At 41.0% G+C, this 26,876-nt stretch overlaps 2 protein-coding genes across 5 annotated transcripts in view; one reads left to right on the top strand and one right to left on the bottom strand.

Moving 5' to 3' along the window:
- The first annotated feature begins 10 nt into the window (after positions 1 to 10).
- cdc26 (cell division cycle 26) lies at positions 11 to 26,824 on the top strand. Of its 2 annotated transcripts, XR_010000072.1 has the most exons (3): positions 11 to 169; positions 1,213 to 1,506; positions 24,677 to 26,824. XR_010000072.1 is itself a non-coding variant. In XM_003229722.3 (2 exons), the coding sequence occupies exons 1-2, from the start codon at positions 89 to 91 to the stop codon at positions 1,387 to 1,389; spliced, it is 258 nt and encodes an 85-aa protein (XP_003229770.1). In that variant the 5' UTR covers positions 11 to 88; the 3' UTR covers positions 1,390 to 1,568. The 2 variants fall into 2 exon arrangements, 1 of the variants encoding a protein (XP_003229770.1); XM_003229722.3 differs by lacking the exon at positions 24,677 to 26,824 and having other exon boundaries at positions 1,213 to 1,568.
- Positions 3,229 to 26,876, bottom strand: part of slc31a1 (solute carrier family 31 member 1) — a 28,122-nt gene continuing 4,474 nt past the window's right edge. For 2 of the 3 annotated variants that reach the window (XM_003229723.4, XM_008123930.3), the window contains exons 3-6: positions 11,839 to 11,994; positions 9,323 to 9,395; positions 7,950 to 8,118; positions 3,229 to 6,146 (exon numbers count right to left, since the gene is read on the bottom strand). In XM_003229723.4, coding sequence (XP_003229771.1) covers positions 5,945 to 6,146; positions 7,950 to 8,118; positions 9,323 to 9,395; positions 11,839 to 11,949 — 555 coding nt within the window. In that variant the 5' untranslated portion in view covers positions 11,950 to 11,994 and the 3' untranslated portion in view covers positions 3,229 to 5,944. Of the gene's footprint in view, positions 6,147 to 7,949; positions 8,119 to 9,322; positions 9,396 to 11,838; positions 11,995 to 20,862; positions 21,435 to 26,876 lie in introns of those variants that run through there. The other variant, XM_008123931.3, reaches the window with a different exon arrangement.

Raw genomic sequence — 26,876 nt, 5'->3', positions numbered from 1 at the left:
AAACGCATGCGCACACAGGAAGTGGGGCTTGGCGGTAGTTCACTGCGCATGCGTGGAAAAGGCAACGGGTCCCCGCTTGGTCCTAAAGATGCTACGTCGGAAGCCAACGCGTTTGGAGCTCAAGCTGGACGATATCGAGGAATTTGAAGGGGCCAGAAAAGAGCTGGAGGTGAGTAGATGGGAAGTAGTGAAAAAGAAAAAGTTTAAATACAATTTAGGGCTTGTTAACATCTCCCAACAAAGGATTCCCCCAGGCAGGAAGCAGCCAGGCCTTGAAGCTAATCTAAAGCACTTTGTCACTTACCTCAGGTTTGATATTTATACGGTTGCATTTTGTTTAGTCCATTTTTTAATCTTTTTGTGTTTTAACCATGTTATTAAGTTTTCTATTTTATCTGTATATGTTAATGTTTGTTTTTATAATTGCACATGTCGTTGTACACCTGATGTGTTTATTGTTACTGTTTTTATCTGGGTCCGACCATTGTAAGCTGCCCCGAGTCCCTCCGGGGAAATGGAGGTGGGGTATAAATAAATTATTATTATTAATAATAATAATAATAATAATATTTATATCACGCCCTTCTCACCCAAGGGGACTCAGGACGGCTTACAGAAATTGGCAAAATTTAATGCCCAAAAAACACATCATTCCACAGATATATAAACCCTACTTGCCTAGTTTCCAACAGGCCTCATAACCTCTGAGGATGCCTGTCACAGATGTGGGCGAAATGTCAGGAGAGAATGCTTCTGGAACACGGCCACGCAGCCCGGCAAAACTCACAGCAACCCAGATTTGTTTATTTATTATTTACTAGCTTGGGGACCCGGCGGTGCCTGGGTTATTTGAAAAAAGTATTACAGTAGAGTCTCACTTATCCAAGCTAAACGGGCCGGCAGAAGCTTGGATAAGCGAATATCTTGGATAATAAGGAGGGATTAAGGAAAAGCCTATTAAAAATCAAATTAGGTTATGATTTTACAAATTAAGCACCAAAACATCATGTTTTACAACAAATTTGATAGAAAAATCTATTTTTATTTCTGAAATTTACCACCCTCGGCTTATACTGGAGTCAATGTTTTCCCAGGTTTTTTGTGGTAAAATTAGGTGCCTCGGCTTGTATTCGGGTCGGCTTATACTCGAGTCTATACGGTAAATAAATTCCCTTTTAAATTTTTTATTTCATTTCCTCTCTGCCTTTTCAGAGTTGCAAGAAGCAGCGGGAAGAGGTGGATGTGGTGGGCGCCAGTGACGGCGAAGGCGCGCTGGGACTGAACATGGACCACAAGAGCCGGGAACAGATGATCCACGACCGGATCGGCTACAAGCCCCAGCCCAAGCCCAACAACCGCTCCTCGCAGTTTGGCAACTTTGAGTTCTAGAGCCTTTCCTCTACTGACTTCCATGACACTAGAGGAAAAAAAGCAGCCAAGGGGAATGGACTTGCTCTCTCTCCCGGCACCCAAGGAACTGAAGACTGGACTCTTCTCTCGAAACCGGTGAAATTTTTATTCCACTTATGGAATTTATTTACTTTCCTGAATAAATGTGTATGTCTGTAGTATTATCCCTATAGAATTTGTATTTTAGGAAGATGCATCCCTACCCTGTTTCCCTGAAAATAAGACATCCCCAGAAAATAAGACCTAGTAGAGGTTTTGCTGAATTGCTAAATATAAGACCTCCCCCGAAAGTAAGACCTAGCAAGGTTTTGTTTGGAAGCATGCCCGGCGCCTGTCAATCAGAACACCAGAGCATGCAGAATTGATAAATGTACATACCAGTTGTACATGGAAATAATAGTAGTAACAAGAAATTCTTAATAGGATTCACAGTTTGTCTGGTTATGTTAGTTTGTGATGACAACTACTGTACAGTATATAACAAAGGTTCTTTTTTTTTTTTTGGTTCAACAATAAATCTGAATTCTTCTTCATGGAAAAATAAGACATCCCCTGAAAATAAGACCTAGCATATCTTTGGGAGCAAAAATTAATATAAGACACTGTCTTATTTTTGGGGAAACACGGTATAGAGTTTGCATTTTAGGAAGATCAAACATGACTGACCTAATCAGTCACATTTGAAATCGGGATTTGAAAGCCCACAGGCCAAAAAGTACCACACAACTGTGGTCAGTCACATCAACATAAATGTTCATGTGTGTGTGTGTATACATGTGTGTGTATCCACCACCAAGATACTATTTTATTTATTTATTTACAGTATTTATATTCCGCCCTTCTTTCTCACCCCAAAGGGGACTCAGGGCGGATCACATTACACATATAAGGCAAACATTCAATGCCTTAACATAGAACAAAGACAAGACAAACATGGGGCTCTGAGCTGGCCTCGAACTCATGACCTCCTGGTCAGAGTGATTCATTGCAGCTGGCTGCAGCTGGTTGCTCAACAGCCTGCGCCACAGCCCGGCCTCACACTTGGAGGGCCATCATACTACACTAGGAGGGCCATCATACTCGGACAATGAGGGATCGCCCAAGTAAGTAAGTAAATGCGCTCTGGATGTAGGTGAACTACAACTCCTACAAATCCCTCCAAAGACCTCCAGTATTTTTTCCTGGTCATAGAAGTTCTGTGTGCCAAGTTAGTTCCAGGTCCATCGTTGGTGGAGTTCAGAGTGCTCTTAGATTGCAGGTGAACTATACATCCCAGTCCCTACAACTCCTATAAATCATGGTGAATCATTCTCCCCAAGCCCCACTAGTATGTTCAGATGCTGATCAATTCCTGTTTGCTGTGTGCCATAGAAATGAATAGGAAAGGGTTAAGGGAGAGGCAGTGGGTGGGGTCATGCAAATTCCACACCAATGGAGACAGCCAGAAGCACTGTGATGTCTGTTGTGGGGGTAAAACACCCTGCTCCCCAGATTGGAACCACTACCTTTCATTCAGCAGCTCAGCTGCGCCACCGAGGGCTCCTTGAGTTTGATTATTATGGTGTCTTGGGAATCTCCAAAGGTGCATCCACACTGTAAAATGAATGCAGTTTGACCTCACTTTAACTGTCATGGCTCAATGTTATGGAATCCAAGGAGTTGTAGTTTGACGAGGCCTTCAGCCTTCACCAAACTACAAAGCCCATGATTCCATAACATTGAGCCCTGGCAGTTAAAGTGGTGCCAAACTGCACTAATTTAACATTGCCTAGTGGTATAATATTGAGCAGCTTTAACAGATCAAACACACAACATACCTTTAAGATACATTCTGCTTTATTAATTACATACAGACTGATAATCAGTACTTACATAACAGTATCAGGAGGGCGATCTCCACTATGGATTAAATATATATGTACATCCAGCGAGGCACAATGCTAGAAAAGATAGAGACTGGAAACATAGAAAAGGCACCTTTTTCTTTCTTGAATACAGTGGGACAAAGCACTGGCAACACAAATCGTATTAGCTCATATGAATGTGGCTCGTTATAATGACAATAGAGGGTGGTTATGTTTCTATATGCCTCCCCTTGTAAAACTGAAGTGCTCTAAGTGGCAACAATTGAACCTTGCAAACTTCTTTGAATCCCCTTGACTTGGATTTAGTGGCCAGTGGCAATACGCAGTACCGGTTTGAAATAATGGCGCATCGTATAAGAGATGTGCCATAGCACCTTTGTGAACAATTTAGCAGCAAGGACATCTGTTGCTGAGACAATCCTGCTGCTTCTTGTAATCTTGGCAAGGAAGAAAAGGCAATGTTTCTTCCCCTTTCTCCAAAGAAAAAATCCAGTCAATCCTCCGTATTTGCAGATTTGATTTACATGGTTTGGATCTCTGAAACCTGAAGGATATAAACCAAGTTATAGCCGAGAACATTTGTACTTCTAGGATAGTGTTTACTCGAGGTTTCCATTCCCAATATTTATTTTTCTCACGGTTAGGGCTATAGAAAGAGACATTAGTGTTGTTGTGTGTTTTCTGGGCTGTATATACCTCACAGCCTCTGAGGATGCCTGCCATAGATGTGGGCAAAACGTCAGGAGAGAATGCTTCTGGAACATGGCCAGACAGACCGGAAAACACACAACAACCCTGTGATTCCTTCCATGAAAGCCTTCGACAACACACAGACATTAGTGTGTTTGTTAAGACCAATATTAGGTTGGGTTGTGCATTTTTCGGGCTGTGTGGCCATGTTCCAGAAGCATTCTCTCCTGTACCTCACAACCTCTGAGGATGCCTGCCATAGATGTGGGCAAAAGTCAGGAGAGAATGCTTCTAGAACATGGCCAGACAGACCGGAAAACACACAACAACCCTGTGATTCCTTCCATGAAAGCTTTCGACAACACACAGACATTAGTGTGTTTGTTAAGACCAATATTGGGTTGGGTTTGTGTGCATTTTCCAGGCTGTGTGGCCATGTTCCAGAACATTCTCTCCTATACCTCACAACCTCTGAGGATGCCTGCCATAGATGTGGGCGAAACGTCAGGAGAGAATGCTTCTGGAACATGGCCAGACAGACCGGAAAACACACAACAACCCTGTGATTCTGGCCATGAAAGCTTTCGACCACACACAGACATTAGTGTGTGTGTTTGTTAAGACCAATATTAAGTTCGGTTGTGCATTTTTCGGGCTGTGTGGCCATGTTCCAGAAGCACTCTCTTCTGTACCTCACAACCTCTGAGGATGCCTGCCATAGATGTGGGCGAAACGTCAGGAGAGAATGCTTCTGGAACATGGCCATACAGACCGGAAAACACACAACAACCCTGTGATTCCTTCCATGAAAGCCTTCGAAAACACACAGACATTAGTGTGTTTGTTAAGACCAATATTGGGTTGGGTTTGTGTGCATTTTTCAGGCTGTGTGGCCATGTTCCAGAAGCATTCTCTCTTGTACTTCACAACCTCTGAGGATGCCTGCCATAGATGTGGGTGAAACATCAGGAGAGAATGCTTCTGGAACATGGCCATACAGCCTGGAAAACTCACAGCAACCCAGTGATTATGGCCATGAAAGCCTTCAAAACACCAAATTATTTTTCAATAGTCAAGTATGTCAAGAAACATGGTTCACAGCCATTTGGGACAGCAAACCCAAATGCGAATCCTGTAAAATGGGTCTAATCAAAAGCATCCTTATGTCCTGAAACAGCAGGCCGGCTTGTATATTGAGAAGCAATGTTTGCCACAGAAGTGTACCAAATGTGAGAGAAGGCTCACAGCTTCGGGCCGTTTGTCCCAGTCTTATCTGAGGTAGTTGTAGACATGGATACAAAGGGCAGGTTGGATTGTTTCAGAACAAATTGTCAGCCTTTGCATCACACTGAAGCCAGCGTTTGTTCCATCCGTTTATTTAAAAGATGCCTGATACTTTTTCCTTTTTAAAAAATGATTTGCATACATTTTACACATTCACAATTAAGTGGCGACGGACAATTCGCATCATGTGCCGTTATCATCAGATTGTCTGCGTCCAATTATTTATTTGGGCCAAAGACAAGAACTGATAGATTTAGAAAGAATGAGGAACTCAAAGCTGCTTAAAAAAACATCGGAACCAATTGCATCAACTTGCTGATTGTTTACATCTCTGGGTCTCTCGGCTTTGATTCCATGCCATCGTTCATTTGATTCCCACCCAATCCAAACATTGTCGGTTTAAAAACATTACAGAGAGAACATGGAATCGTGGCCTGCGCCTGCTACTCTCAATCATAAGACAGTCTTTTTTAAAAATAAGATGATCAAAACCGCTAATCATTTCTATTATATAAGCCAATAATCCTACCGAAGCGGCCATCGCCAGTTGTCAGCTCTCTTCCAACCACCCAAGAGGGAAGATGCCGGGGAAAAGAGCGACTGAATGGCACAGGCATTGATGGGAGGGCATCCCAAATGTGTCGTTGGCATGTTTCCAGTCAACCTGGTCCTGTCCAGAGGCTGTGCGTCTGGGGTTAATGGCAATGCTCGGTGATGTCCACCACCACCGCCTTCTTCCAGCTAAAGAAGAAGTAGCCAGTCCCGGCGCCTCCGGCCACAGCGATGCAGAGGTAGCCGTTGTAGGTCATGAAGATGAGCATGAGGAAGTAGCTGACCACCACTTGGATGACGTGAAGGGCCGTCTGGAAAAGGTGCGGGAGGCTCAGCATTTGTTGCCTAATGAAGACAGGGAAGAAAAAGCATCATTTGATTTATTTACAGTATTTATATTCTGCCCTTCTCACCCCGAAGGGGATTCAGGGCGGATTACAATGCACATATATAAGGCAAACGTTCAATGTCATTATTATAATGAAATATAATATTTATATACTACCCTATTGATTACACACACACACACACACATCTATATATATAAAAGGGTAATGAAATTTCGGCCTAGGACAAAACAACAATATTACACATCCTAGAAATACTAAACTTGGCAGCACAACCCCTCATCCATGCCTCTACGTTCATACAACAAAAAGCTCCAGCTACTCCAGAAAACAGCCAGGCTTTGAGACTGCAAGACTATTAACTGCTACTCCACCTGGCCAACAAAAAGCTCCAACTACTCCAGAAAACAGCCAGGCTTTGAGACTGCAAGACTATTAACTGCTACTCCACCTGGCCAACAAAGGATTCTCATAAGCCACAGCAACACATTTATATCCCGCCCTTCTCACCCGAAGGGACTCAGTTCTAAGCAGATAATATAAGATTATAAATATAATATGTAAAAATTACTGTGATATAATAATACAGAACAATATAATCTCTAAAATCAGGACAGTAAATAAAAAACAACACTCTGAAAGCATACGCCACAGCAACGCGTGGCCAGGCAAAGCTAGTCTATATATATAAAAGGAGAATGGCATCGCTCCACCGGGCAAAACAACAAAACTAAACGACCCCCAACCTAGAAAATTGATAACCCAACCCCTCATCCACGTCTCTACGTTCTTACAAACAAACTCCCTAACCTCCATGGGGCCAAAAAAACCCCAAAAACCGGAATGCACCCCTTTGTGACCCACCTTGATTGACACTAAACAGCCTTGCAGCTTCAAAGCCAGGCTGCCTCCTAGGGCACAGCAAAAAACAAAACAAAAAAAAACACCACTTCAGTGTGAATTTTAAACCATTGTGTAGAAGGGGCCTCATAGAATCCTGTTCCAGGCAAATCATATAACATTCTCAATAGAATGTATAATAATTACTGTGCTCTAATAATACACAACAATATAATCTCTAAAATCAGGACACTAAATAAACAACAACACTCAGAACACAGGGGAATTCCACACAGGAAACAACCAGGCCCAGCTAACACCTCCCAACAAAGGATTCCCTCATGCAGGAAGCAGCCAGGCTTGGAAGCTACAAGATCATTCAATGCTAAACAACTTAAATAATCACACCCAGCTAACACGTCCCAGTAAAGGATTCTTCCAAGTACTAACCAGGCAGACCTTGAAGCTGCATGCCTATTCAATGCTAATCAAGGAGATCCATGGCAACACCTGCCTCAACCAGACAACAGTTCTTTCTACCACACTGCACGTTATTCCACACATATATCAACCCCTTTGTGGCCCAACTTGATTAACACTGAACAGCCTTGCAGCTTCAAAGCCAGACTTTGGAAACCACGAGGCTACTCCATCTCATTCAACCTGGCCCAGCAAGCATCCCCTATGTAGAAAACGGTCAGGCTTTCAAGCAGCGAGGCTATTCACTGCAATTCCAATTGGCCACAGCAACGCGTGGCAGGGCACAGCTAGTAATCTATAAAACAAATTTGGTAGTACTTTGCACGCACATTTATTATTAATTATTTTCTCTCCTGCCTTGTCACTCTAAAAAGGGCCCAAAGCCACTAACAGTAAAAACAACACAATTCATAGTTCAAAGCTTAGGAAAAATACAAACTTCTAAATAGAATTAAAGAGAGAAGGCATGGCGTTTACTCACCCAACAGTTTTGTGCGTCTCCATTAAGACGGTGCCATTTGGTCCCGGGACGGGCATGGAGTTGTAGCGGATGCTGACCTGAGACTTCCGGAGGAGGCTCTCGCGAGCAATCTTCAGGCCTTCGTAGAACATGGCCAGCAAGAAGATGGCCACAAATGCTCCTGCCATTTCTGAGAAAGTGAGAAGAGCAACCTGACTCAGTTCTATCGAAACCTGGTGCTTTCTAAACACCATTCCCCATCAGTATGTGTAACGAAGTGTGAATTTTTTAGTTTACAGATGTCATGTTTAATTGCGTTTTAAAAGTCATGTTTAACCATGTTTTAAAAGGGTAAGTATTGGGTAAGGGTAAGTTGGAGTTTGGAGAAAAAGGAGGGGGGAAAAGAGTTCAGTCTGTAATCCGAGGAATTGCAGTTAAGACTGATCCTCAGTGAAGGGTTCAGGGTGGCTCAAATGTTTGATTTTGAGTCAATTTAAAATAAGTTTGGTGGCTTATTTTAAGATAGTCTGTTTCCAGATAAGGAACAGATAGTCTGTGATTGTAATTCACAGGGTGACTGCAGGTAAAAGCAGTAAAGGAGGAAGTAGTATTTTAAAGTTTGAAACATCTCAATATAGCTTTGCAACTGTTAATAAGTGCCTCTAAAGAAGTTACTGTAACCATTAAGCTTGTGCCTGAATAAACGTGTTATTGTTCTTTTTAACATCTCAGTCTCTGAAATCTATATTACCATCAAAAGCAAACAAGAAAGAAGAAAAATAAAATTTTAAAAGTCTCCTCTCTAAGTAGCCAGTGGCGATATCATTCAATGGTGGTGGCAAGAGTTGATAATCCCCTTAACATCTGGTGGCCACCTTATAAACATCTTTACCTCTGGTGGCAGCTTTTAAATAAAACATCTTTAATAACTGGTGGCAGCAGATATAAAATATATAACAATAATATCATCATCATCATCATCATCATTTAATTATTAATCGCCCTCCATCCAAGATGCTCTAGGCGATTTACAAGATATATAATTAATTAATAGAAACTCCTCCACATCTCCGCAATTGGTGTCAGTGGTGGGATTTCTTTTAAAAAAGATTTCTCCCCCTTCCTGACATCTTTGCAATTTGGTGGCAGCGGTGGGATTTAAAAAGATTCCCCCTGCCTAGAAGAACCTCAGCCGTTATTAAACCTCTTTGCAGTATGGTCCAGTATGGTGTGGATAACTAGTGGACACCAACCCTCATCAGGTCCAGCACTGAATGTTAATGGGATTTGTTCTCCAACATGCAGAGCTATCAGCTTTCCAGCCTTGAACTAGAATATTGTTTGGGCCATGGAATTATAACTTGATTGATCTCAATGGCAGAAAGCTCACTCACCTCCAGGTGTGTTGATGACAAGCCCGGAAAACAGCAAAGGCACATTCTCATATCCAAAATAGAAGGTCATTGCCTGCTCCAGACACAAAGGAGTCGATTAGATTACAAGGCCCAGCAATTCCACAAACAAGACACAAGGACACTTCGCTGAGGCTCTCCCTCACTGTCCTTTAGCATTAACAGAAAACAGAACACATTCCTAAAGCTATGAGACCTAAACAGAGTCATGGAGTTGGAGGAGTTCTCAAGGGCCATCCAGAAAGTCTCAGTACAATATGTAGATATCTCTATTGTATTCAGAGTTTTGCATTAATCACCCTCTGTACATGGCAATTGATGTCTTGGTTTTAATAATTGTCATGTTATGTTGTTTTATAACTACGTTATTATATTGTGTTTTAAATTTATGGACTGTTTTTCTCATGTAAGCCGCCCCGAGTCCCTTCGGGGAGATGGAGGAGGGGTACAAGAATATTATTATTATCATTATTATTATTGACACAAAGACATAGTATGACACAGCAAATGAGATCTATATGCTGGATTTCGTATCACAAAATCACAAGTCGAGCACTTCCCAAGCGTTTAGACTGTGTGATGTATTATTATTATTATTATTATTATTATTATTATTATTATTATTATTATTATTACTAGCTTTGCCCGGCCATGCATTGCTGTGGCTTATGCTTTCAGAGTGTTGTTCTTTATTTACTGTCCTGATTTTAGAGATTATATTGTTCTGTATTATTATATCACAGTAATTATTACATTTTATATTTATAAAATATATTACATGTATAATCTTATATTATCTCTTAGAACTGGATTATATGAGGCCCCTTCTACACAGCTGTATAAAATGCACACTGAAGTGGGTTATATGGCATTGTGGACTCAAGATAATCCAGTTCAAAGCAGATAATATAAGATTATAAATAGGTTATATAGCTGTGTGGAAGGGCCTTGAGTCTACACTGCCATATACTGTAATCCAGTTAAAATCTGATAATCTGTATTTTATAGGCAATGTGGAAGAGGCCTAAGTGAGGCTGAACTCTGCCTGTCCCCTGGGCTGAGTGGGTTGCTAGGAGACCAAGTGGGCGGAGCTTAGCCTTCTAACTGGCAGCAATTGGATAAAAACAATTATTCCTCTCCCTCTAATTAGGACTTTATTTTTCTTTTCTTTTTCTTGTATGAACGTAGAGGCATGGATGAGGGGTTGTGCTGCCAAGTTTAGTGTTTCTGGGATGTGTAGTTTTGTTGTTTTGTCCTAGGCCAAAATTTCATTACCCTTTTATATATATATATATATATAGATTATTATTATTGACATAAAGACTGAGTATGACACAACAAATGAGATCTATATGTTGGATTTCGTATCACAAAATCCCAAGTCAAACACTTCCCAAGCATTTAGGACTGTGTGATGTATTATTATTATTGTTATTGACATAAAGACATAGTATGACACAGCAAACGAGATCTATATGCTGGATTTTGTATCACAAAATCACAAGTCAAACACTTCCCAAGCTTGTAGGACTGTGTGATGTATTATTATCATCATCATTATTATTTATTGACACAAAGACATAGTATGACACAGCAAACGAGATCTATATGCTGGATTTCGTATCACAAAATCACAAGTCGAACACTACCCAAGTGTCTAGGACTGTGTGATGTATATTATTATTATTATTATTATTATTATTATTATTATTATTATTTCTTGACACAAAGAAATAGTATGACACAGCAAACAAGATCTATATGCTGGATTTCATATCACAAAATCACAAGTCAAACAGTTCCCAAGCATGTAGGACTGTGTGATTTATTATTATTATTATTATTATTATTATTTATTGACACAAAGACATAGTATGACACAGCAAACGAGATCTATATGCTGGATTTCATATCACAAAATCACAAGTTGAACACCGAATGTCTAGGACTGTGCGATGTATTTTCGGATGATGCGTGCAGATCCCAGTAGGGTGGCCTTTTGCAGTTGGCAGATCATGATTTTGTCAATGTCTATTGTTTCCAAATGCCGGCTGAGATCTTTTGGCACGGCACCCAATGCACCAATCACCACCGGGACCACCTGCACTGGTTTCTGCCAGAGTCTTTGAAGTTCAATCTTGAGGTCCTGATAGCGGCTGAGTTTTTCCTGTTGTTTTTCATCAATGCCACTGTCACCTGGAATGGCAACATCAATGATCCAAACCTTTTTCTTTTCCACAACTGTGATGTCTGGTGTGTTGTGTTCCAGAACTTTGTCAGTCTGGATTCGGAAGTCCCACAGTATCTTTGCGTGCTCATTTTCCAATACTTTTGCAGGTTTGTTTATTATTATTATTATTATTATTATTATTATTATTATTATTATTATTATTATTAGACTTTTAGCCCATTCCGCTGTAACCTACATAGCATTCAAAAACTGTTGCCATGCACTATCCTTCTTGGGACAGTGAACTTGTGATCTGAGGTCTACTCACCATCCCTTCACTGTGCATGTGTCCTGGAGCCATCGTATTGTGATGGTGCGCATGAGGATCAGAGGTGGGCATTGCCAAGCCGGTCATATTATGGCCCATATGGTGAGACATTGTCACTCCCGGGTTACGGTAGAAGGCAGGGGTTGCAGAAGAAGCCTGGAAGAGGCAAACAATGGGTTAAAAATCTAGTGACGGGTTTCGATCCAACCGCTACCTGGAAGCTGAAGAGCATCAACAAAGTTAATGTCATTGTCCCGGGGCTTAATTATGCTCCAACCCCAATTTAAATCGCATCAAACGAGGGACAAAAAGCATGGAAGCATTCCTCCTCTAATTGACATTTGTGGCGTTTTATTGGGAACAAGTTTGCACACAATTGTATTAGCGCAAACGTTTAACCCAAACCAGAAAGGTTTCTGCCTGCCCAGGGCAAGCCAGGCCCCCGTTTTCAGAACAATCTTACCCACAACATCTTTATAACTGCATTAGGAAGTTGGTGATAATGACACAGAAAGCTGGATCAATGCAATTTATTGTTGCTGAGATTCAAACAGCCTCCTCTGCAACAGAAAGAGAAAGTACACCCCTACGGGTAGATGGTTCCCAGAAAAGTGGACAGAAATTGACAAAGGAGTTGTTCAAAAGTTTTCCACACAGTGGCCGGCATGACTGCATGGACCGCCGTTACCTTCCCACCAGAGCGGTACCTATTGATCTACTCACATTGGCATGTTTTCGAACTGCTAGGTTGGCAGGAGCTGGAGCTAACAGTGGGTGCTCACCTGGTTTGAACCTGCAAGTTCCGCAGCTCAGCGCTTTAACACCCTGTGTCACCAGGGGCCCCAAAAACTATTAAAATACAATATAAATTACAATATATAAATTTTAAACGTAAAATCATCTGAGAATTATATTCCCAGATGTACATTCTCCAACTGTTGGGCAAGTAGATTTGAGAAGGCTTGCACTTCAGGAAAAGGTGTGTTCATGTGTCTCAGACAGACGCAGCCTTCAAAACAATGACTAACACTGCGAGACTCACATTAAACTATATATAAGCACACTAGCTGTGCCCGGCCACGCGTTGCTGTGGCATTGTCTGGTGGTGTCTGTATTTTATAGGCAGTGTGGAAGAGGCCTATGTGAGGCCTAACTTTGTCTGTCCCCTGGGCTGAGTGGGTTGCTAGGAGACCAAGTGGGCAGAGCTTAGCCTTCTAACTGGCAGCAATTAGATAAAAACAATTATTCCTCTCCCTCTAATTAGGACTTATTTTTCTTTTCTTTTTGTTGTATGAACGTAGAGGCATGGATGAGGGGTTGTGCTGTCAATTTTCGAGGTTGTGGGGTGTTTAGTTTTGTTGTTTTGTTGGACGCCTGGATTCCATCACTCTTTTATATATATAGATTCTAATTGTGCCTTCGGTAACCTAAGACACAAAGCACCTCTTGCATTTCTGTTGTGTCCTCACTTTCAAGCCCATCATCTCAGAGTCGTTTCTGAGGTCTCAGATTCTGAAAACTAATCGAGTCCTGCTTGAACCCAAATTCAGTTTGAATGGGGAGACTTTGGGGATTTAAACCTGGAAAGGTCTATGTGGAAAAAAACATGTTATTTGAGCCACGGACTCATGGAAACACAGGGGGTGTTTAGTATGCATTCAGATGTGAGCGTAGTTGCCTAGGAAGCTCATTCATTCATCTCTTGATCCTCAAGCCTTTTTATTATCCTTTATTCAGGGCAGACTTTGCCAACAGCTCTTTCAAAAAGAGCCCAAAGGTTTTGGCGTCATTGGGGTTGCCAGGTCTGCTCCAACCCTTTTTTGCCACCAGACAATAGTAGCCTTTTGAGCGCTGCCACCCTGGCTTCCTATCAAGAACCGTATACTGCACAATCCCCATATCCACCAAACCGGTGTCTGTGGTTTCATTTATCCATGTTCAGACTATGGCCTTTGCAGGTGTGGTGTCCTGGTTTGTGAGTTAGACTAGGACAGGGTTCAAATCATCCCTTGGCTGCTTGGAATATTTTACGAGGGTTGAATGAAAAGTAATGCCTCCATAACTCTTCAACAGATGGCAATACTGGTCTGTGGCAGGTACTGGCTTGTTCAGTAGACTCTCCTCTACACTTCCATTTGGTGGGAAGCCTTAGCATTGAACGGTTGTGTTGTTAAAGTGCGAAGTATGGAACCCTGCGCAGACAGGGAAGCCTTAGCATTGAACGGTTGTGTTGTTAAAGTGTGAAGTATGGAACCCTGCGCAGACGGGGAAGCCTTAGCATTGAACGGTTGTGTTGTTAAAGTGCGAAGTATGGAACCCTGCACAGACGGGGAAGCCTTAGCATTGGACGGTTGTGTTGTTGAAGTGCAAAGTATGGAACCCTGCGCAGACGGGGAAGCCTTAGCATTCGACGGTTGTGTTGTTGAAGTGCAAAGTATGGAACCCTGCGCAGACGGGGAAGCCTTAGCATTCGACGGTTGTGTTGTTGAAGTGCAAAGTATGGAACCCTGCGCAGACGGGGAAGCCTTAGCATTGGACGGTTGTGTTGTTGAAGTGCAAAGTATGGAACCCTGCGCAGACGGAGAAGCCTTAGCATTGAACGGTTGTGTTGTTGAAGTGCAAAGTATGGAACCCTGCGCAGACGGAGAAGCCTTAGCATTGGACGGTTGTGTTGTTGAAGTGCAAAGTATGGAACCCTGCGCAGACGGAGAAGCCTTAGCATTGAACGGTTGTGTTGTTAAAGTGTGAAGTATGGAACCCTGTGCAGATGGGGAAGCCTTAGCATTGGACGGTTGTGTTGTTGAAGTGCAAAGTATGGAACCCTGCGCAGACGGGGAAGCCTTAGCATTGGACGGTTGTGTTGTTGAAGTGCAAAGTATGGAACCCTGCGCAGACGGGGAAGCCTTAGCATTGGACGGTTGTGTTGTTGAAGTGCAAAGTATGGAACCCTGCACAGACGGGGAAGCCTTAGCATTGGACGGTTGTGTTGTTGAAGTGCAAAGTATGGAACCCTGCGCAGACGGAGAAGCCTTAGCATTGGACGGTTGTGTTGTTGAAGTGCAAAGTATGGAACCCTGCACAGACGGGGAAGCCTTAGCATTGGACGGTTGTGTTGTTGAAGTGCAAAGTATGGAACCCTGCGCAGACGGAGAAGCCTTAGCATTGGACGGTTGTGTTGTTGAAGTGCAAAGTATGGAACCCTGCACAGACGGGGAAGCCTTAGCATTGGACGGTTGTGTTGTTGAAGTGCAAAGTATGGAACCCTGCGCAGACGGGGAAGCCTTAGCATTGGACGGTTGTGTTGTTGAAGTGCAAAGTATGGAACCCTGCACAGACGGGGAAGCCTTAGCATTGGACGGTTGTGTTGTTGAAGTGCAAAGTATGGAACCCTGCGCAGACGGGGAAGCCTCAGCAGTATGGAAGCCAGCGCAGGCAGTCAGTCCATGCAACTTAAGCAACGTGCAGTCATTGAATTCTTGAGAGCAGAAGGTGTCACCCCAAAGGAGATTCATCAGAAAACACAAGAATGAAAGAAGATATGCAGGGATATCATTATGCTTCTGATGAAGACGTTGAGAGAACTGTGAGAAGATGGTCGTGGAAACAGAGTGTCGACTTCTTCCGTGACGGCTTCAGAAAACTTGTTCATCGTTGGCAGAAATGTATCCAACTGTCTGGTGATTATGTGGAAAAGTGAATAGTGGTAGTTAAAGAGCACGTTCTAAGGATTATTTCTGCGTTTGATTTATTAAAATATTCCCATCCAACCCCAAGTAACGAAGGTGGAGGCATTACTTTTCATTCAACCCTCGTAAGAAAAGCTTCATTCTTTCGAGAAACTTTTAAGTATTTTTCTTGCGTGAGTGTTGGGTTGCTAAGGATCAAATCGACATGTCTGAGCCTCTGATCTGCTCTCTTTCTGTTTTTGTCTCGCTTTCTCATGGAGTTTTCCCACTCAAATAAAAAATGCAGCCTTCACGTCTATTATTATCTGTGTCTTACATCATTTTGACTGAGAATACATTTGAATATTACAAAACCTGCAAGGGCTTGTTTCCTCTGGTTACGTATATAAAATTGCTTGGTTTGAGATATATGTGAGTCTCACGGTTGTAATTTTACATATATACTAACTTGGGTACCTGCTACTGCCCAGGTTATTTGAAAAGGTCAATTTTAATTGTACAAAATGCTTAAGGTTGTGGATTAACTACAACTAACATCATGCCAGGTGAACCCTGAGAAACTCCACCAGTACTTAAAAAGTTTCTTATGTTGGGCAAGGTTGCTCAGTGTGCTCTCTGAGGTTCTTAGATTGCAGGTGAACTATACAGTAGAGTCTCACTTATCCAACACTCGCTTATCCAACGTTCTGGATTATCCAACGCATTTTGTAGTCAATGTTTTCAATGCATCGTGATATTTTGGTGCTAAATTTGTAAATACAGTAATTACTACATAGCATTACTGCGTATTGAACTACCTTTTCTGCAAAATTTGTTGTCTAACATGATGTTTTGGTGCTTAATTTGTAAAATCATAACCTAATTTGATGTTTAATAGGCTTTTCGTTAATCCCTCCTTATTATCCAACATATTCGCTTATCCAACGTTCTTCCGGCCCGTTTATGTTGGATAAGTGAGACTCTACTGTACATCCCACTGTTTGTGGAAGTGGAAGCTTATTTGTGGAAATGGACACCCCACAGCCATACACATACGGTACATACATATTTTTGCTTTTATTATGTGTGTGTATGTACGTATGTATGTACCATATATACTCGAGTATAAGCCGACCCGAATATAAGCCGAGGCACCTAATTTTACCACAAAACAACTGGGAAAACACTGACTCCAGTATAAGCCGAGGGTGGTAAATTTCAGAAATAAAAATAGATAGTAATAATAATAATAATAATAAAACTTTATTTATATACCGCCCTATCTCCCAGATGGGACTCAGGGCGGTTTACAGTCATAAAAGCGACACAAACATTACATAACAACATAATAACACATTATTAAACAAAGTAAAATAATACAATTATATCAATAAATAACACACATGACCAGATCAAGGGGACGGGAACCATAAATATATTAAAATGCATCATCGTTGGATAAGTGAGACTCTACTGTTTTATTGTTGGGATATTTGTTTTATTGTCTTGTTGTTGTTATTATATTGTTGTGTCGGGCAAAGCCCCATGTAAGCCGCCCCGAGTCCCTTCGGGGAGATGGGGCGGGGGTATAAAAATAAAGTTGTTGTTGTTGTTATTATTATTATTATTATTATTATTATTATTATTATTATTATTATTACTACTGAATATTCAGTGTGAAAGGTTATACTGCTCCAGGGACAATGTAACCTATCTAATTAGGTGTATGTTTTGCAAGAGCTAAGGTTTCCTGGTGTCGCAATCCCCACCTGTTCTGATTAATGTTTTTTTTTATTTAAAAAAAAATCAATTAATGTGTGCTTTGACATAAAGCTGGTCTGACTGCAGAAGGCTGTCATGCTGGGTTTGCTTTCATGTCTGTCTTTCATATCTGTGCTTTGGCCGAGAGCCCAAAGACCTACTTAGACTCGCCCAAGGGTTTCCGTTGGACCCTTCCTTTGGAACATCTAGACTCACAACTGCTTTTGAAGCTTGTTTAAAGCCTGATCGGGTTAGGGGGATGCGTGCTCCCATGTCCTGAACAAAATAAGTAAACACTCACGTTCGATGCTCCCCTGCAACTCAGCTCAGTCTCATCTTGCCGATCACCATGGAATAAGAGCCCCGCTGGAGATTTCCCTTTTAACTGATCTACATGAATAGTCATTGAAACTTTTGCCAACATACTTGGAAATGAGCCCTGTAACTTGAACCTTGTCTCAGAATAGGTGTAGCACTTTCTTTCACAATACAGTCTCTACAACTTTCCTTCCATTGTTGTTGTTATTATTATTATTATTATTATTATTATGACACAGCAAACAAGATAGATACGCTGGATTTCACATCACAAAATCACAAGTCGAACACTTCCCAAGTGTCTAGGACTGTGCGATGTATTTTTGGATGATGCTGCAGATCCCAGCAGGGTGGCCTTTTGCAGTTGGCAGATCGTGATTTTGTCAATGTCTATTGTTTCCAAATGCCGGCTGAGATCTTTTGGCACAGCACCCAGTGTGCCCATCACCACTGGGACCACCTGCACTGGTTTCTGCCAGAGTCTTTGAGGTTCAATCTTGCGGTCCTGAGAGCGGCTGAGTTTTTGCTGTTGTTTTTCGTCAATGCGACTGTCACCTGGGATGGTGACATCAATGATCCAAACCTTTTTCTTTTCCACAACTGTTATGTCTGGTGTGTTGTGTTCCAGAACTTTGTCAGTCTGGATTCAGAAGTCCCACAGTATCTTTGCATGTTCACTTTCCAATACTTTTGCAGGTTTGTGATCCCACCAGTTCTTTGCTGCTGGGAGGTGGTACTTGAGGCATACGTTCCAATGAATCATTTGGGCCACATGGTTGTGCCTCTGTTTGTAGTCTGTCTGTGCAATTTTCTTACAGCAGCTGAGGAGATGATCAATGGTTTCGTCGGTTTCCTTGCACAGTCTGCATTTTGGGTCATTTTTCGATCTTGGCTTAATTGCCTTTGTCCTGATGGCTTGTTCCTGGGCTGCAAGGATCAGGCCTTCTGTCTCCTTCTTCAGGGTCCCATTCGTGAGCCAGAGCCAGGTCTTCTCCTTCTCAGCTTTTCCTTCAATTTTGTTTATTATTATTATTATTATTATTATTATTATTATTATTATTATTATTATTATTACTGCTACTACTGTTACATGCTTTCCCTTATGGAATGCGATGAGAAACAGATATCAGTTATGTACACAACACATAAAAGAGCATGTAAAATCTGTGTTGATTGCACTATGTAACAAAATTTGAAACATTTTCTGTTCCTGTTTGAAAGTGTTATTTCCCATTTATTTGTGCAGTACTTCCTTTTGAAAGAAGTTGCTCTACTCCAGAAACTTCATTTTTATGGCCTGTTTGAAAGTATTATTTTCCCATTTATTTGAGCGTTTCTTCTTTTGAAAGAAGTTGCTCTACTCCAGAAACTTCATTTTTATGGCTGTTCCTGTTTGAAAGTGTTATTTTCCCATTTATTTGTGCGGTACTTCTTTTTGAAAGAAGTTGCTCTACTCAAGAAACTTCATTTTTGTGGCTGCCACAAACAATTTTAAATTGGTTGAGAGTCTATGAGATATTTACTGAAAAACTAGAACAAAATGTGCTGCAGGATGTTCCTCCCGCAAAGACAAAGCTTATAATAGTAGTAATAATAATAATAATCATCATCATCATCACTTGGGAAGTGTTCGACTTGTGATTTTGTGATAAGAAATCCAGCATATCTATCTTGTTTGCTGTGTCATACAATGTCGTTGTGTCAATAATAATAATAATAGCTTTATTTTTGTATCCCGCCCCATCTCGCTGAGGGGACTCGGGGCGGCTCACATGGGGACTAGGCCCAACAACACACAATAAAATACCATGGTATAAAATACACAATATAAAATACAACAATAAAAAAGGCATAATAATCACATCAACTGAATATATCCACTCTACAACACAGCTTCACAGAGTAAAAGCATGGCCATTGAACAGTGGTGATATTATGGCACTTCAGTTTGGTCTAAAACTATTTAGCTGCTTGTGATTTCCTTTATTTCATCACTTTTAAATTGATTTATTATGCAATGCTTTTGACACGAAATAAATAAAGTTTAACCAACTTTTTTCAAGTTTTTATGATAGAACCAATTAGGAAATGACATTTATAACCCAAGAACAAAAATCGAGTTAGATAGCAGTGTTTTTAAATTCCAGGCAGGAAACATTCAGGGGCAGCTGACACCACCCAACGAAGGATTCACCCAGGCAGGAAGCAGCCAGGCTTTGAAGCTGCAAGGCCATTCAATGCCAATTGCAACATGCACACTTGCCTCCAACAGACAAAGAGTTCTTTCTCCCACCCTGGACATTATTCCACAGATACAGTAGAGTCTCACTTATCCAAGCCTCGCTTATCCAAGCTTCTGGATTATCCAAGCCATTTTTGTAGTCAATGTTTTCAATATATCATGATATTTTGGTGCTAAATTCATAAATACAGTAATTACTACATACCGTGTTTCCACAAAAATAAGACAGTGTCTTATATTAATTTTTGCTCCCAAAGATGTGCTAGGTCTTATTTTCAGGGGATGTCTTATTTTTCCACGAAGAAGAATTCACATTTATTATTGAACAAAAAATGAACATTTATTATATACTGTACAGTAGTTGTCACCACAAACCGGCATAACCAGACAAACTGAATCCTCACTTATCCAACATTCTGGATTATCCAACACATTTTTGTAGTCAATGTTTTCAATACATCGTGATATTTTGGTGCTAAATTTGTAAATACAGTAATTACAACATAACATTACTGCGTATTGAACTACTTTTTCTGTCCAATTTGTTGTATAACATGATGTTTTGGTGCTTAATTTGTAAAATCACAACCTAATTTGATATTTAATAGGCTTTTCCTTAATCCCTCCTTATTATCCAACATATTCGCTTATCCAATGTTCTGCCAGCCCATTTATGTTGGATAAATGAGACTCTACTGTAGACAAATCCCATTTGCCTAGTTTCCAACAGACCTCACAACCTCTGAGGATGCCTGCCACAGATGTAGGCGAAACGTCAGGCTGGAACATGGCTATATAGCCCAGAAAACTAACAGCAACCCAGTGATTCCGGCCATAAAAGCCTTCGACAACACAGTGTTTTTAAAGTTATAATTTAAAAACCATTTGGACAATCCTGCCAGAAGGGATCGTTTTTAATGCTACTTCAAACTTAGAATCATAAGAGTTGTAGTTTAGTGAGGCAGGGAAGGCAAAATGCCTTGTGAAACTACATTTTTTCCCCACTAACCCCCCAATTATGTTGTTAGAGAAGCTTACCTCTCACCAAGTTCTCCCCAGGCCCCACTTTTTCAGACTCGAGAAAAAAGGAAACCCGGAGCTGTTCATTCACTCAAGTCTCGCAACTGACCCACTGTGCTCAGCATCATGAGACTAGAATGCTGTTCTCGGTTAATTCAATTTCCTGGCATCCCCTGCCAGTTGAAATGGCTTCCTATCCAAAGTAAACACCCCCTGCTCACAATGTCCAGCTCAAACTAGAAGAATAATATCAACAGAAACAACTGGAGGAATCTATTATCTTGAGCTACATACTCTGAATTCCCAAACAAGGTGTCTTCACAGTTTTTGTTTTTAAAAAATCAAGAACACAATGGCATATCTGACGTCCTCAACCATCCCTTTAAAAATATTATCTTTTTCATGTTCTAAACCATTTCCTCATGTCCAACTGAGATACAATTCAATTTTGGCCCCCCAAACCTGTCTTCAACTTATGCATGAGGTCAAAATACACATCTATCTATATATAAAAGGGTAATGAAATTTTGGCCTAGGACAAAATAACAAAACTACACATCCCAGAAACACTAAACTTGGCAGCACAACCCCTCATCCACGCCTCTACGTTCATACAACAAAAAGAAAAGAAAAATAAAGTCCTAATTGAAGGGAGAGGAATAATTGTTTTTATCCAATTGCTGCCAGTTACAAGGCTAAGCTCCACTCACTTGGTCTCCTAGCAACCTACTCAGCCCAGGCGACAGGCAGAGTTAGGCCTCACAAATGAGAGTAGATGAATAGGTACTGCTCCGGCGGGAAGGTAATGGCGCTCCATGCAGTCATGCCGGCCACATGACCTTGGAGGTGTCTACGGACAATGCTGGCTCTTCGGCTTAGAAATGGAGATGAGCACCAACCCCCAGAGTCAGACACGACTGGACTTAACATCAGGGGATAACCTTTACCCTTAACTACCACCAATTCCTCAATACTTTATTTCCCATACCACCATATTTTGCCACAGCAACACGTGGCCGGGCACAGCTAGTATATATATAAAAGGGTAATGAAATTTCGGCCTAGGACAAAACAACCAAACTACACTTCCCAGAAACACTAAACTTGGCAGCACAACCCCTCATCCACGCCTCTGCGTTCATACAACAAAAAGAAAAGAAAAATAAAGTCCTAATTAGAGGGAGAGGAATAATTGTTTTTATCCAATAGCTGCCAGTTAGAAGGCTAAGCTCCGCCCACTTGCTCTCCTAGCAACCCACTCAGCCCAGGGGACAGACAGAGTAAGGCCTTACTTAGGCCTCTTCCACACTGCCTATAAAATACAGATTATCTGCTTTGAACTGGATTATATGGCAGTGTAGACTCAGGGCCCTTCCACACAGCTATATAACCCATTTATAATCTTATATTATCTGCTTTGAACTGGATTATCTTGACTCCACACTGCCATATAATCCACTTCAGTGTGCATTTTATCCAGCTGTGTAGAAGGGGCCTCATATAATCCAGTTCTAAGCAGATAAGATTATAAATATACAGTAGAGTCTCACTTATCCAACATAAACAGGCCAGCAGAACGTTGCATAAGTGAATATGTTGGATAATAAGGAGAGATTAAGGAAAAGCCTATTAAACATCAAATTAGGTTATGATTTTACAAATTAAGCACCAAAACATCATGTATACAATAAATTTGACAGAAAAAGTTATTCCATGCATAGTAATGCTATGTAGTAATTACTGTATTTACAAATTTACCACCAAAATATCACAATGAGTTTAAAACACTGACTACAAAAACAGCATTGGATAATCCAGAACATTGGATAAGCGAATGTTGGATAAGTGAGATTTTACTCTACAGGGGAAACCTTTACCCTGTACCTTAACTACCACCAATTCCTCAATACTTTATTTCCCATACCACCATACTTCGCCACAGCAACGCGTGGCCGGGCACAGCTAGTACGTATATATATATGGTGTACATCATGTATAAGTCGACCTCATGTATACATACAGAGATTTGGGGCTAAAATAAGAGATTTTAGTTGAAACTTCTGAAAACCAAAATCCCATCTCTCTGCAAGGCCAAATGGGCCCACGCCCTCAACATCCTCAAATTCCAAACTCCACGCAGTTTTGGTGCTTCAGTTTTATTACTTGCGACAAGTTGGCAACTCAGTGATAATTAACTGAGATGCCGCAGACACAGTGAAACAACCTGTGCTAAAACTAATCACATCCAGCTCCTTTGAAACCATTGGAAATACAGGTTGGACCGCTTTATCCTGCAAATGGAATGCCTTTGAGCCTCAAATAAAAGAATCAAATGCTATTAGGATCCTGTACCTGCATGCTTAGGAGTCATGAGAAATATAAGAAGGTTTCTGCAACAGCTCCCTGTTATTTTTAGCACAGATATGACATGTCAGACTACACAGAGAAGCCACTGAAATCCACTAGCATGTGGACGATTCCAACAGAAAGGAAGAAACCATGAAAATGGCTAAAGAACGAGGATATTGGATGAACGGATTTTAACCATATGTTTTATATTTTTATACTGTACTAATTGTTTTGTAATAGATTTTATATACTGTTATGATTTTAATTATGTGTCTGCATCGAATTGTTGCCAATTGTGTACGTTGCCCTGAGTCCCTTCGGGTGAGAAGGGAGGGATATAAATGTTGGAAATTAAATAAATAAATAAAACTAAATCTGGCTACCAGATTTTTTAAAAAAATAAAATCGGGACAGTAAATAAAGAACAACACTCAGAAAACAGGGAATTTCCAGGCATGAAACAATCAGGGCCAGCTAACGCCTCCCAACAAAGGATTCCCCCAGGCAGGAAACCGCCAGGCCTTGAAGCTGCAAGGCCATTCAATGCTAATAAAAGTGGCCAATGGCAGCATTCACACATGCCTCAAACAGACAAAGAGTTCTTTCTCCTACCCTGAACATTATTCCACAGATAAATAAACCCCACTTGTCTGGTTTCCAACGGGACCGTGTTCGAGATGTCTTACTCCTCGTGTTTGCACACACCTCTTGTAATGGTTGTGTAGATGGTAATAAATCGTTTGAAATGGAGCCGTTAGTTCTTGAGTGTCTCAGGTAGGTATAATTGTCGTTTGGGGACTCGGAAGTTTCACGTGGATTAAACCTTACCTTAAGGGAATAATTAATTAATTTTAATCTTTTTATTCTGTACTAGCTGTGACCGGCCACGCGTTGCTGTGGCAAAGTGGTGGTGGTATTGGTTAAAAATTGTTGTGTAATTTTTACTGGACGTTATTTGCAATTTTTTATTAATTTTATTGTAAGTTATATTTTTATTTATTATATTTTATTATTTTCTTGTATTATTTTTAGTTATTTTCTGTTATTATAGTATTTTATTGTATTAATTTTTAGTGTTTTTATTATTTTTTATTGGGTTGCCAGGAGACCAAGTTGGAGGAGCTTAGCCTTCTAACTGGCAGCAATTGGATAAAAGCAATTATTCCTCTCTCTCTAATTAGGACTTTATTTTTCTTTTCTTTTTGTTGTATGAACGTAGAGGCGTGGATGATGGGTTGTGTTGTCAATTTTCAAGGTTGGGGGGGCCTTTAGTTTTGTTGTTTTGTGGGTCGCCGTGATGCCATCACTCTTTTATATATATAGATTTGCACAGCTACCTAGGAGTGGGTTGGTAGGCTAGTAGGCCGGGATGCTTTGTATCTATACATGGTTTTACTGTATGTATGGGTAAGTGTGTACGTTTTGTATGTTTCACATGTTTTGAAATGGTCAATAAAGAGTTGTTGTTGTTGGTTTCCAACAGGACTCACAACCTCTGAGGATGCCTGCCATAGATGTGGGCGAAACATCAGGAGAGAATGCTTCTGGAACATAGCCATACAGTCTGGAAAACTCACAGCAACCCTGTGATTCCGGCCATGAAAGACTTCGACAATACTCTGTTAAATACTTTCAGAGAAGGCGATGACAACACCCTGCCTTATACTGTCAGAATCTCTTAACAATGTGACTAACAGACCTGATAATTAGAACAAAGTTATCTTGATATCAACACAAGCCACCCTCTCATTTTGGGCAAGGCAACAGGTCGGTATACTTTGTATTAGACCGTAGTGTGGAGGCACAGCAGAAAGGTGTTAAGGTCACCTTCCTCACAACCTCTGAGGATGCCTGCCATAGATGTGGGCGAAACGTCAGGAGAGAATGCTTCTGGAACATGGCCATACAGCCTGGAAAACACACCACAACCTGTGATCCCGACCATGAAAGCCTTCGACATCTCACCTTCCTCATCCATTCTCTTTCCTGTAAACTCAATACTGTTGTTTACTAGCTGGCAAAGATTAGACACTACGTAGTTGTATTTCACAAAATTTCCTGGATAAACACTCCCCACCTCCTCTGGTTCCAAGCCTCAGCCTTTGGAGCGCTGTCGCAAAGGAAAACACTGACATAATGTTTGATCTTATTGCAATAGGTTATCGGTAAATGCCGGGCAACCTTAATAGCCCAAACGTAACCACTTGGGAAGAAGCAAAACCTGTTGAGAGTGAATCTCCGCAATACAGTGAGTAAAGAGCAACCATTCTGAATGTAGCAACACAGAAACAGCCAATGGGGATTGATGTTTCCTCTTGTCCTGCCCCCATTCCTAGCAGGTCAATATCCTCAAGCAGAGCTGGCTTTCCTCCCGTGTAAGTTCCGCAGCAGTTCAAAGTTTATACCAAGTAGCTTCCAACAGCATTGCCAAGCTGCATCCAGATCCACTATGTAGACCTGTAGTGTAATTATTAACCCCCAAGCTGATCCAATGTACCTATCTCTCTTCCTCCAAGCCATTTTGTACAGGGAAAAATGAACCCAATACATTCTCTGCTTTTCTTAGGAATCTCTAGGTCATCAGATGGGAGCCGCTCCCCCCAAAATTAAGTCCCAGTTAGGCCAGAGTGAAGAAGGGGGCCAGGAAGACATCATTCCACCATGTCTCCTGTGTCAATATAACAATATATAATACCCATATTATGCTATATTAATAATATAATACATTATAAGATAATGGTAAAGGTTTCCCCTTACGTTAAGTCCAGTTGTGTCCGACCCTGGGGGTTGATACTCATCTCCATTTCTAAGCCGAAGAGCTGGCATTGTCCATAGACATCTCCAGGTCATGTGGCCGGCATGACTGCATGGACCACCGTTACCTTCCCGCCAGAGCGGTAACTATTGATCTACTCACATTTGCATGTTTTCGAACTGCTAAGTTGGCAGGAGCTGGGGCTAACAGCAGGCGCTCATTCTGCTCCCGGGATTTGAACCTGGGACCTTTTGGTCCGCAAGTTCAGCAGCTCAGTGCTTTAACACACTGTGCCACCAGGGACCCGATAATATATTGTATATACATTTAATATTGATAATAATAATATTATAATAATACACTATTATAATTGTATATTTATATTACATGTAATATTACTAATAATGTTGCAATATAGTGGTATAGTAAAATATAGTAATATATCATGCTTATATTGCGTTATACTAATAATATACTAATATATTATAGGTATATATGACTTGTAAGCTGCCCTGAGTCCCCTTCGGGGTGAGAAGGATGGGATATAAATGTCACTAATAAATAATAAATAATGGAAATAAATAAATAAATAAATAGGTCCTCCAGCATGACTGTGGTCAACTTCTGGCGGAAGCCAATCACAGCATTGCATTGGAAGATATAAAGATCCCTAGAGAAAATATTTTAATTAAATCTGCAGAAGTCAAACCCACAAATGTGAAGGGCCAACTGGGAAGTTAAACATTTATTTACATCACTTTTACCCCGCCCTTCTCACCCATAGGGATCAGGCCGGCTTACAACAGTCAGCAATTTACATTGCCCAGAACACATTCAATAAAACAATAACAAAATCAATAAACATTACAACAAATAGCCTCTGTGTCTGTCTATCTGTGTGTTGTTTGTCTAATGGCATTGAATTTTT

The sequence above is a fragment of the Anolis carolinensis genome, unplaced genomic scaffold (genome assembly GCF_035594765.1).
Source record: "Anolis carolinensis isolate JA03-04 unplaced genomic scaffold, rAnoCar3.1.pri scaffold_7, whole genome shotgun sequence".
Lineage (NCBI taxonomy): Eukaryota > Metazoa > Chordata > Lepidosauria > Squamata > Dactyloidae > Anolis > Anolis carolinensis.
This window is presented reverse-complemented; position numbering and strand designations above follow the sequence as displayed.

Coding starts and splice junctions, on each gene's coding strand:
- cdc26 (XM_003229722.3), top strand. CDS start 89: ATGCTACGTCGGAAGCCAACGCGTTTGGAGCTCAAGCTGGACGATATC. Junction 170..1,212: donor GGGCCAGAAAAGAGCTGGAG/GTGAGTAGATGG, acceptor CTGCCTTTTCAG/AGTTGCAAGAAGCAGCGGGA.